Consider the following 12,376-nt stretch of genomic DNA (forward strand, 5'->3'; position numbering starts at 1 on the left):
ATTAATGTTATTTGGTCCTAAAATGTTGCAGTGTGACTTACTTTCATCTCTGTGTTCTTAGAGACTGATAGTGCAGTGTGATGCATTAAAAGAGACTAATGAAGAGCTCCGGTATTCACAGATGCAGCAGGATCATCTGAGTCAAGCAGGTATTGCTTTATATTCAGAGGCTTTTCTTTGTATACTAATGATTTCTGTATGTTTGTTAAAATAAACTTCTCATGCAATTTCAGGTGCATCTCGTGTTAAAAGCCACGATAATCTTGCTGCTGAAATTCTGCCGGTAGAATATAGGTAAGACACACAAACATTGAGCCTGTTCTGGGATTTTTGTGTGTGGGGCATAATATTAATCATCTCCATGAGAGTTCAGTATTCTCAGCAACATGACATTGTCTCGCACTTAGATTTCCCTCCATGATGCTTCTCTAGACTCCCATGTAGCTTTTAATAATTATTTTCCCATAATATAACTGATTTGCATTATTATTTTTTTTAATATTAGTTTTCTTTATGTAAATGTTGGCTTGAAAATACCCATCTAAGGATTGAAACAATTCTCATCTTGTGGCTTGCAGACAAAACAAATGAACAATACACAGCAAGACAGAACAGCTAAGGCTAGCTAATTTACTGTGAAAGTCTGGCAGAGTAAAACATAAAGCCGCAATAAAATTTGAATTTTGAATTATATAATCTAAACCTTTCTCACCTCTCTTCAAAACCTATTGTATTGTTTGAGAATTTTAAGTTGCATTTAATCAAAAATTGCATTATTTCCCTGAGTATATTCGTGAGGGGAACTTATTTTGCTCAATTTAGGCAGAACAGGAATATTACCTCTGATTATTTCCTAATCAGCAATGACCTTTTTGTTCCTCTTTTCGTTTCAGAGAAATGTTTATTCGGCTACAGCATGAAAATAAGATGCTTCTGTTGCAACAGGAAGGATCAGAAAATGAACGTATTACGGAGCTCCAGAATCAGCTGGAGCAAAAGCATCGGACAGTAAATGAACTAGAAACTGAGAAAAGGTAATGGGTGAAGCAGTATCCTAAATGCAGAAAAATGTGGTTTCTGGCCCGTCAGAGTGGTCTTGTGGCTTCCATCTGTAGCATGGCACTCTGTAGGAGGCCATTTACCCTTTTTCTTTTGACCAATGTGAAAAAAACAGGAAAAAGTAATGAGGCAAAGAAGAAGGAAAGCTTAAATGTGTTGTAAAATTTGGCGGTTCTGTGTCTAGCATGCTATGAAGAAACTTGTTATTTATAGGATGCTCTTAGTTCTGATTTTTGGGAGACCAAGAAAGGATATAAACTCTATTTCTAGAACTGCAAACAAATGATGTTGTTATAATGCAGGGATATGGTCTGAATTTCTATATCACTTAATGAATGCTGAAAGCAGTTTACTAGGACATGAGTATTTCAGAGCAATTAAGCTTGCTTAAACCTTAAAATGATTCTGGGTCTGTCATTATAAAATGTTTAATAAAGCTGCCAAATGTTTGTTTCAGCAGAAGTTTAAGTTAGACTAAAAGAATTTGAAATCAGTTTCTTTGTGGCTTAAGTGCTGCTGGGTAAACCCTCTGCAAAATTACCATCTAAGCATGGAGAAGAAAAATCTTACTGTGCTGTGATCTATTTACGTAGGTATTAACTGGCTTTTCTTGGCTTTTCTACCTAAAAGGCTAAATGAGGAGCATATTGGAGAGTTAAAACAGCAGATTGAAGATCTGCAAAAGACTTTGCAGGAGCAAGGATCGAAGACAGAAGGAGTAAGTGAAAGCTCAGGCTTCTTGACCTTGAATACGTCACGCTGGTTTTGTTTAAGATCCTTCAGTATAGCATCAAGTCTTGTTTAGACATGCCTCTTTTTTGTGGATGTGTTTAGTTCAGATAAATACTAAGAAGGCAAGATCCTGGGTAGGTGCTTTTTTTTTTTTTAATTGGTGTAAGATATCTTTATGTTGTTGCAAGAGTAAGCGAACTTGGAAACTGCTTTACTGCTCTGTGTCAAAAAACATACACCACCCATTTGTTTTCACTGGAAAAGAATCATATTTTGTGTGATTCCATTTTTTTCCCCTTCTTTAAGAAACTAACTCTTCTACCTTTTACTTCTTTAAATCTCTAATTGTAGGATTAAGTGATGCTATAATGAGAAGGATAGCTTAAAGAAAAAAGATGCTGGTGTTAGTTTTTGCACCAGACAGATACCACGAATGCAGTTAGGGAAATGCATAAAAAATGCAGTTTTTGAAGCTATATTTGGCTTAGCTAATTTAGGTGTGCTAAGTATTCTAGGCTCATCTGTAAGAACACTTTTAACATTGTGCAGTGTGAAGTATTGAAATTGACTGAATTTTAACTTTCTTTCGTAGTCTAGCAACCTGAAGCAGAAATTGGCAGCACATATGTAAGTATGACACATGCATCCTCAATAACTTAATTATGCCAAATAATTTGACTCTTTTAGCACATAAACTGCCTAAATCTTCATACCAATGTCTTGTTTTTTCCAAGTCACTGTCTTGAGAACCCATGCATGTAGTGAGTTAAGTATTAGCATTCAGGTTTTGTCTATTCCAGTCATGATAATCTTGTTATAGTAATATTCACTTAACCATCTCTTCATTGCCAGTGGCAGTTTACTGTTTTGATTCTATAACAGACTGTTAAAACCATCACTCTTGCTATACTCAAAATGCATTTAATTCCTCTGAAATATGTCTATCCTTCCATTAGATTGTAGATTATGCTAAAGAGATGCTAGAAGTGTTTTCTGATTTTTTTTCACTTTCTTGCTTCTAGCTTTAGGTAAACAAGCTGGATTCAATTTGAAAGTCACACATTCTATTATTCTTCAAAAGTACATGCTAATATTTCTATTTAAACTCAAACAAATCACCAGAGTTTAAAGTTGTTGCTTAAACATTTCCTGTGATCAAGTTTCAGCTGTCATCTCTTTTAACTGTGCATGGTATTAGTTGTGAGCTTAATCCTTAGTACAGTCTTTCATTTGTAGGGAAAAATTGAGTGAAGTTCATGATGAGTTACAGAAGAAGGAGGCTGCTCTTGCAGAACTGCAGCCTGATGTCAGTCAGAACCGTAAGTAATTGTTTTTCCTTCCCCCCTGTTATGTTTCTTCTGAAATGATTCCCATATCCTCTGGGCTATGGGATACTTGTCAGGATAAGGCTTTTTGCTAGAGTGTAGCTCTAAAACCTGAAACTGGGAAGAAAAAAAAACAAACAAAAAACTTTTTTTGCAGAGGGAGGCCTTGTGAGGGCATTGTTTTGTTGAACGGTACCTTGCAAAATAGGAACTCAGGGTCAGATCTAAGACTTTATGGTACAGCTGAAACAAAAATAAGAACTTTGAGAGGAAATTATATAGTAACTGAAGTTTTTTTTTTTTTTTTTTTTGGGGGGGGGGGGGGTTAAGTACCATGCCTACTTTTGTTTTGTATCTCATTGTTAATGATTTCTGTAAACAGCCCAGAAGATTGGAGAACTGGAAGCAGCTTTGCGAAAAAAAGATGAGGACATGAAAGCAATGGAAGAAAGATATAAAATGTACCTTGAGAAAGCAAGAAATGTGAGTGGCATATTTCTGAACATATACATTCCAACAAGTTGTTGAACACATTGACTTGTCCTGTCCCCTTCCCCCCTAAAATTAGTAGCTGCATGTTGCATTTTTTTGGTCGAATTGCTCAATTGCAATCAGTGTAATGTATGAAAGAATACTGTTTAGCCTGAACCATGAGATGCATTAATGATTCTCTAATAAATTTTAATATCTTATTTCATACTGCAAAAGGCTGTTTTTCATCCTGATTATTTGACTAGTTTGGTCTGCTTTTGTATCTCTCCTGTGAGCAAATGAGATGCAAAGCTGACATGTAATGTATTTGTTTTGCCTTGTACAGGTGATAAAAACCTTAGATCCGAAGTTAAATCCAGCATCAGCAGAAATTATGTCACTCAGAAAACAGATAACAGAGAGAGACAAAAAGATCGAAGCATTGGAGGTAAACATTTACATATATTTAAAAATAACCTCTTATGCGTTCTTCTGTCTCAGATATTGGACACTCAAGTTACTGTTTTTTCATGGTCCAGTGCCCTTCAATGCTGCATTCAGTTAGGAACTGCGCAGACCATCCAACCTAGAGATTTTTAGCTTAGCTAAATTAACATGAATCTGTCTGGGCAGTTTACTTTTTAATAGTCTTCCTACGTACACCTGAAACACTAATTTGAGTACTTTTTAAACTCTTTGAAAAGCTCTAAGTGAAACTGCACTAGCCTAATGGTTTTGTTTCAATACACTAGCTTGTACAGAAGTGTGGAGTCTGACCTCTTTCAGTAGTAATGTAACTTAGTTGGTGTGATTGACTAGGTATTAGGGCAATGACTTGTTTAATAAACCCATTGTTAGCAGTGATTTCGTATACTGGAGTGCTTGAAACCAGAAGAGTATAACCTGTTAATGCAGGAAAATTTGCTTGCCTGTGCTTCTCTGAAAGGAATGTTGGCAGTAGTCCAAGGGTGAAGGAAAACTGAGAAATGCTGCATTCAGTTTTATAGCAGCACTGATGGGACTGGTTAGAGTAGTTACGTCAGCAGGTTCAACACTAAACTGGGAGGAGCTGTTGACTCCCTGGAGGGCAGAGAGGCCTTGCAGAGAGATCTTGACGTATTAGAGGGCTGGGCAATCACCAACCACGTGAAACTTAACAAGAGAAATGCTGGATTCTGCACCTGGGACAGGCAGCCCTGGCTGTACGTACAGACTGGAGGATGAGAGGCTGGAGAGCAGCCCTGTGGAAAGGGGCCTGGGGATTTTGTTCAGTGATTTGAACACGAGCCAGCAGTGTGCCCTGGCAGCCAAAAGGGCCAACCGCACCCTGGGATACATCAAGCACAGCACTGCTGGCCAGGTGAGGGAAGGGACTGTCCTGCTGTGTTCTGTGCTGCTGTGGCCTCACTTCAACTGCTGTGTGCAGTTTGGGGTGCTACAGTATAAGGAGGATATAAAAATACTGTGTCATGTCCAAAGGACGACAACGATGGTGAGAGGTCCGAAGGGCAAGACACATGAGGACACACAGAATAGAAATTCAGTAATACAATAAAAATATTCTGCAGCTGGGGTACATTCTTGGTTTTGAGTTTTCCTCACTTTAAAGTGAAAAAAGACTGCTAATCTATTTATAGACTTTCTAATACATCCTGGACTTCCATGCAGTTTTTTCCCAGCTTCAAAATAAGTTTCGAAGTTGAAGCAGCTAAGCTTTAAACAGAAGTTGCATTTCTTGAGGTAGCCTGTAATTTCTTTGTCATTTAAGGAAGTATCTTTATTTACATCTATAAGTCTTCTAGCTACTTTGCATGTTTAAGCACTTCTGCTGCATGTGCATACTTCACTCGGGGGACTGCAGTAAGTTTATGCAGATTATTTCTGTGTTTTAATTGAGATTCTTCTCTGTCTCTTTCCAGACTGAAAACAAACTTGCTAAATTACGTGATTATGAGGAAAAGCTAATTGTAACTGCGTGGTATAACAAGGTGGGTCAAAAGTTCATTTGTCGGTATCTTAGAAATCAGAAAAACACATTCTGCTAAGTGTGGCAGTTAAATCTTACATCTGTTTTTCTTTTGAAGTTCACTATAAACTGGTGCTTAGGACAGAAAGCCAGTAATTTAGCTACTTGTCTGAAATATCCAGCTTGCAGGTTAGCATGGCCTGGTGCCTAAAAACATTGAACAAAGAAAAGGAGACAAGTGTGAGAGTTCCAGTTTAAAATGAGATCACACTCTTCGACTTGCTAATCCTGACTGCAGGCCAGAATGCAAAGTTCAATGAATTCTAGCTAGAATTTCCAATACTGTTGAGGTAACTTGGGAAATGCCAGCATCAACATGCCTTGACAGCAGTGTAAAGGGAAAATGATACAACAATCTACTATTTTGTAAAATTATGTTCTTTAATCTTTTCTATTTGTCTTTGGTGCTTTGGAACAAGAGACTTAAAATATGTCATAGGCCATGGCTGCCATCGTGATGTACCATTTGCTGTTATAAGTTTATGGATTTATCAAGCTAAATTCTTGAATGTTCAATAGGCGTTTGTTACTGTTGAGGTTCTTAGGCTTGAGACCAAGAGAGACCATGGTTCCAAAGATTTTTCACATTTCTGCTTTAGATGTGCGGCATCTAGCACAGTGTTTGTGAAGTGAAGCCAGAGCCATCCTACAGCAGAGTTGTTGCAAGGGGTTTTATAATGTTAGATTACTATGAAAAGGACTAGAGATAGTTTGTTTTCATTTGAAGCAAAGCGCAGAGTTTCATACACACTGGGGAGGGAAATCAAACAATGAAAGTAAAATTAAATGTCATGCTTAATAAGGGAACAAGTTCACAATGAACTAAAATTAACATGTAATGAATGAATCTTACTTTCTTCTGCATTGGTTCATATCTTGCATGGCACCACAAGGCTATATTAGAAACATAATAAAAGCAATTCTTTGTGCATGTTAAGTAAACATTAGTTTTGTGTATGAAAGATGACCCATTTTTCTTCTGTTTTGCTGTAGTGTTAAGTATTATCTACTTCATTTACAGAGCCTAACCCTCCAGAAACTAGGTATGGAAGCTAGACTGGTTGGCAGTAGCGGTGCCTGCAGAGATGGCCCAGGACGCTCCTTCCTAGCTCAACAACGCCATGTCACCAATACCAGAAGGAATCTCACTGTTAAAGTACCGGGTGCAACATCTGATTGAACCACAAGGACCATGAGGGAAACTCACAAGCTTAAGTGTCCTTAAATGTTTTATAGCTTCCACTTTAACTACTTGATGAAAGAGGAGGTTATGATGGAGGGCAAATGTGAATTCAACATCAGAACCTATCAAGAAGTGATAAATTTGATTGGTGGTATCTAGAAGGTAGTACATAGTTTTCCAAGTAGAAGTAGATTTAATAACTGCAGTATGTATTTACAAGCACAACTTAAGATTTATATTTGCCGTCAGAATATATTGTAAATATAAAAATTGGCACTATATATTTAAAGCTATTTAAAGTGTTTGGGCTAGAGAGTCAACTTTTGTAACAGGGAGATGTTATGCAAAAATGTACTTCAGGAAACTGGCAATATTTGATGTTTTTGCTGGGCTCTTCTAAAAATAAATTTAAAAGATCAGTACCAAGTTTTAAAAATGCTTTTTAAATAATATAACATGCAGTTTTAGAAGTAAGAAAATATTTGCATTTATTTAAAAAAAAAATAAAATAAAATGTAGTACTAATTGACTTGTATAAGAGAAGACAGGCTTTGTCATCTCAAGTCAGAGGCACAATTACTCAGTCTACCTAAATAATGATTAAGTCTGTGCATATATACACTAAGGAAAGCCTGTCTTTAAGATGTTGAATTCACCAAAGCCAAATAAGCTGACTTTTTTTCCTGTTTAAGAAAAAAAAAAAAGCTATTGTATTAATTGAAGTCTGGGCTATGTTTTAAAAGTCTGGAGTATTGGTACACTGCATTTATGGCAGGGGGAGAGTGAGAGGCCAGGGCGCAGGTAGTGTTGGTGTAGGTGGGAAGGAAACCTGTTTATTTCCAGCTATTTATACAACCTCTTGAATAGAAATTAATTTTCTTCATTTTTAAATGTGGTTTCACTGCAGTTATTCTGAACTAATTGTGCTATGCAGGTAAATGAAAGATTGCTTTGCTAATTGTTGGTGGCAAAAATTACTTGTTGGCAGGGAGAAGAGTGCATAAACTGTAGCAGTTCCAGTATCTAGATCTAGGAAGATGACATTGGGATTAATACCTGAAATTTGGGTGGGGCAAGTTGCTACCTTTCACAAAATTATGTCACTTTATTTACAAAGTGTCTTATTTTTGTTGCAGACTGTATTTTTAAGAAGTTTGCTAATTCCATTCTTCTTTGCAAACTGTCTAGAACAATCTCATCTGTACCTGTGGTTAAACGAAATAAAATTACAGCACGCCTTAAATGAATGCACTTAACACTAAGTAGTTGAGGGTGCTGTACCAGTCCAAAACCTAATGTAAATCTCAACCATATGCATGAGTGAAAGCATATGTCTGTCTGCACCACTAAGGCCATCTTTTGAGAACTGGGTTCAGCTTTGCTTTTGCAGAATTTTCTGCTACTTTGAGTATGTTTTGAATTGTGAATTCTGCATAGTCTTGCAGTTTGCATGCCCCTCAGTATGGCTTGCTCTTTGATTTCTTCCTTCGCAAGCATCTTAATCTTTTTCTTGGGCATTATATGCAATGCTAGAGAAAAGGGAAGTATTCATTTTTAATACTTAGTAAGCGTTGCTTCTTAATTGAGGTGATGGCTTACAGTGTTAAACGTTTAGGCGTTCCGTGAAAATTTCTCCTTGCAAAACTTACGTCTACACGAGGCATTTAAAAGCCAGACTTGTGAAAGGTGATAGGTACAGAATATTGCAAACGAGGTGGTGTTGGACGGTTTTGGCTGTCAGGTTGTGTTCTTCAGGACTCTGCTTTTTTGGACTACCTCTTGGGTTTTGAAGTCTTTTACTGCTGCAGTGATAGGTTTTTTTTTTTTTTTAATTATTATTATTCTTAAGATACAATTGTGTATTTAATCTGTTAGTGGTGTGGGAGCTGATGGTGAGCAGCGGAACATAAGCATCTTGCTAAGGCTTACTCTCACTTTTCTAAAGCCTAGTACTTCGGTGTGTTCTAGTGAAATGTGAAACTGTCACTGATGGTGTTGAATGGGTCTCAGCTTTTGTTCTTTACAGCATGAAAACTTTCATGGACATCCTTCAAGTATTCATTTAGTTAATAGGCTTGATACGTTTGTTGTTCTCACAGTGGTAGAGCTGTGTCAGTAGTTACATCAGGTGCTGAATAGTGAAAACCTTGGAGCAAATGTCTTTGATGTACGCTTCTCAAAACTGCAGACCCTGGGACCAAAAATGACCAAGAACCTCCCTATTGTTTAATTAGAAGCTTGTCTTCTGAGTAGCAATGAAAAAATTTAAATACTGAACTACTACTGGGGATAAGCCTTTTTCAGGGCAGGGTAGTCCCCAGGATTCTTATTGGGGATGCTGAAAATGAATCAGGTGTTCACATATTAGAAAAGATTTTACTTATTTGGGATTTTTCCAACTGATAAAACGTAAGTGGCTAAATGCAACCTTGTTTAGCGTTTCTTTGGGATTTTGAGAACCTGTGGAAGAGTGGCTATTTTATAGCTGGTTCAACTTGCATTACGTTCTGTGAATGAGGAACTGATCTGCAGAAATAACTATTTGATAAGCCATACTGTTGTACTCACTTCAGCTCATCTGGGTGTGCAGAAAGGATCGTAATAAATATCGTTTTAATATTAACTTCGTTAACGTCAAACACGGCTACTACTAGAGTTGCTGTGTTATGGCTAAATTTCACGTGGCACAACAGCAGAACGATGTTAATCTAAGTGCTGTTTGATGCAGCGTGCGCCACTGCTAAGCTCTGGCCATTGCTGGGGCAGGGCACAGAAGGAGGCTGCTTGGCTCTGCAGCAGGATTAATCTGTGTCATACCCAGATTTCACGGTTAAGAACAGATTCAAACGATGAGTTGAAATCATGGAGTATTGCTGAATTTAATCAGCACTATTAGTAATTTTGGTCGTTTTCTGGTAAAACGGGTAATACAGATCCAAAGAAGCAAAAATAAGTTCTGATTGACATATCATTTGTTAACTCATAATTTTCTTTATATGAGATTAAGAATAACTGTTATGGAAGAGAAGTGTTTTGTAGCAATAATACAAATTTGGGGCTAGTAGGTTCTTCTTAAAGTGGATCAGGCAGCAGTTTTGAGAAGACTTTCGGAGCAGCTGTATTGTAGTGGATTAAGAAAACGATAATTTTCACTGAACTCATTTTTTTTCCTTCAATAAATATATATGTATATGGGTATTCTATTTTATACAATATAAACTTACTTGGAAATAAGTAATATAAGCAATACCGATGTTTTATTTAAGTAGCCATAGTTTAGGAAATTGAAAACAATTGTTTGAGTATATAATGTCTAGTAAAATGATTTTCTTAAGACTTCCTTGTTTTTTTCCCTTTCCCCCCACTAGTCAAGCTAGAGTTAAGATTTTCTGTGTATCAGTGTCTACATCATCAGTTTAAAACAAATGTAAACACTGTGTTGCATAGAACCTGAAAAGTTGCACTAATTTTTAATCTTTTTTGTTTTGTTTCTTTGGAAATAATTCTTTTATATTCACATAAAGATTTTTAAAATTAATTTACTGGTGTCTTTATTCCAAGCAATGCCTTTAATGGTCCCTAGCTGCTGTAAGTATCCGTACTTGTAGGCAACACATGAAGTGACTCTGCATGTTGTTACAGTCACACTGTCCCAAATGTCCCATTGTGTGATACGTGTCTTACAGCAGCAAATCTGAGGAGTGCTGCCTTCGCCTTGTCTTTTCAGCTTGTTCCAGCTTACAGTTCTTCTTTTATGTCGAGCTGGTTCCCTCTCCTCAACTGGCTGGCAGTCATCTGAAGTGGAGAGGCTAAAGCCTGCTACAAACGACCTGTCAAATGACTTACGTAATTGCTTATAGCTACTGAAACAAGTTCAGATCCCTGCATGCTGTCCTCAGCCACACCATAGAGAACACTGATGAACAGGTACCTGCTTCCGCAACCCCTGGCCCATTTTTGTTTGGAGAAGAAAACTGACTGCTCTCTTCAGTCTGTGTTGCAGGTTGTTAGTTGGACAACTTCCCTGTTCCTGAGCCCTAACCTCAACCTAGAAGTGAGACTGAGACCAGGCAGCCACTCAGGGCTCTAGCATGAAGAGCAGCAGGGAGAAAGTGGCAAATTTCCTTCAGGTGCCTTGTTGCAGACCTGCTTTTACCACAGAGCTTGATTTTTCTTTTCTCTGAACTGTGATCCTTGGCCTGAGCAGCCTGACATGTAAGCAAACACTTGTATTGCCTGTTATCCATGAGGAGGGGGAGCTGAGGGATATCCTGATGCAGAAGGGTCTTTGTGCTGGTAGAGATGTCCCAGTGAGGGTGAAGCAAATGGCCAGATACAGAAGAATCTCTCTCTTTTGTGTGCATGTGTGTTATTTCTAAGACAGGACTTAAGAACATTTTCAGAGAACAAGACTGCAGGTGTTTATTTGAGGGAGAAGGGAAGGAAAGAGGTTATCAGCTGCACAGGAAGCCTGAGCCAAGCTGCAGGATGTTTTCAGCCAGTATCTGTGGCTCAGCTTGAGGGGAGCTGCTGTGGGCACACACTGGGAGCCACCGCTGCCTTCCTGAGCAGGGGAGGAACGAGCAGAGCAAGGGATGCTGTGTGCAGGGGGGCTGGCTTCCAGGTGCTTGTTTACCCAAAGCAGCATCCAAGTCAGGCTGCCTGGCCCTGGGACCCTGTTTGCTTACACCTTTTCTGGTAGCTCCTTCAGAGACGAGCGCTGCAGCAAGAGGCTTGCATTTTGAGGTGATGGATGTCCCTGGAAGAGAGCCGCAGCAGTACGGACCCCGGTGCAGAGAAGGGGTGGGGGTGAGGTCAGCCACCGTGTGAGATGGTTTAGGGGTGGGGGGGGGAACATGTAAGGAGCCACTGTGCAGAACAGTCATGTGAAATGTGCTCCGTGCTCAGAGCTTTACTTACCAAATGGAGACCTGGAGGGGAAGGAAGCCTTTGTATATAGCAGCAGCCTGGGAAAGGAAACTGGAAACTGAGCCAAGGAGGAGGGGGAAAAAAAAAACCTGACACCTGCAGACTGGTAGTGCTTTGGGAGTAATGTGCACAAGAGAAACATCACTGCTCCCACCTCCCTTTTCCAGTTGATTCTAGGCATTGAGCCCACTTCAACCCTTCCTTCCCCTTTTTGCTCTCATAAGGAAGGAAAAGAGAGAACATAAGGTCCGGAAAATCAAAGGAACTTCCCTGTTTCTGTTGTGAAGGGAAGATGCGGGAGAGTCTCGCTTGGGAGCAGGACAGGAGGGCTGCTGGCACGAGGGTGTGGGGAGAGGAGGGTCAGGGTTGTCTTATTCTGCTTCTGGTAGGCGCCTGGTCAAGTCTACATCTTAAAAAATAGGTTGGTTGGTTGGTTTCTACTGTATGCGCTCACATCTGTCTTAACAGAGCTGTAAAACAGGAGCCTCAAGTGCCAGAAATGACATCTTAGTTCAACCTGTTGTCTTCCTCCTGACTGTGTCTGCCACAGAAAATGAGAGGCTGGGGCAGAGCCTCCCTGCCAAGTCCTGCGCTCAAAGGAGCCTTGCCAGAAGCGGTGTTCACCCACTGTCATTTCTGCGTTGTTGTGTG

General features: G+C 39.0%; 1 protein-coding gene across 4 annotated transcripts in view; it reads left to right on the forward strand.

Annotated features, from left to right (window-relative positions):
* HOOK1 (hook microtubule tethering protein 1) overlaps positions 1 to 10,331 on the forward strand; it is a 32,015-nt gene extending 21,684 nt beyond the window's left edge. For 3 of the 4 annotated variants that reach the window (XM_035537951.2, XM_035537952.2, XM_035537953.2), the window contains exons 13-22: positions 62 to 149; positions 234 to 294; positions 894 to 1,034; positions 1,690 to 1,777; positions 2,384 to 2,418; positions 3,028 to 3,110; positions 3,499 to 3,599; positions 3,934 to 4,035; positions 5,507 to 5,575; positions 6,635 to 10,320. In XM_035537951.2, coding sequence (XP_035393844.1) covers positions 62 to 149; positions 234 to 294; positions 894 to 1,034; positions 1,690 to 1,777; positions 2,384 to 2,418; positions 3,028 to 3,110; positions 3,499 to 3,599; positions 3,934 to 4,035; positions 5,507 to 5,575; positions 6,635 to 6,793 — 927 coding nt within the window. In that variant the 3' untranslated portion in view covers positions 6,794 to 10,320. Of the gene's footprint in view, positions 1 to 61; positions 150 to 233; positions 295 to 893; positions 1,035 to 1,689; positions 1,778 to 2,383; positions 2,419 to 3,027; positions 3,111 to 3,498; positions 3,600 to 3,933; positions 4,036 to 5,506; positions 5,576 to 6,634 lie in introns of all 4 variants that reach the window. The other variant, XM_035537950.1, reaches the window with a different exon arrangement.
* The last annotated feature ends 2,045 nt before the right edge of the window (positions 10,332 to 12,376 follow it).

The sequence above is a fragment of the Cygnus atratus genome, chromosome 8 (genome assembly GCF_013377495.2).
Source record: "Cygnus atratus isolate AKBS03 ecotype Queensland, Australia chromosome 8, CAtr_DNAZoo_HiC_assembly, whole genome shotgun sequence".
NCBI classification, from domain to species: Eukaryota; Metazoa; Chordata; class Aves; order Anseriformes; family Anatidae; genus Cygnus; species Cygnus atratus.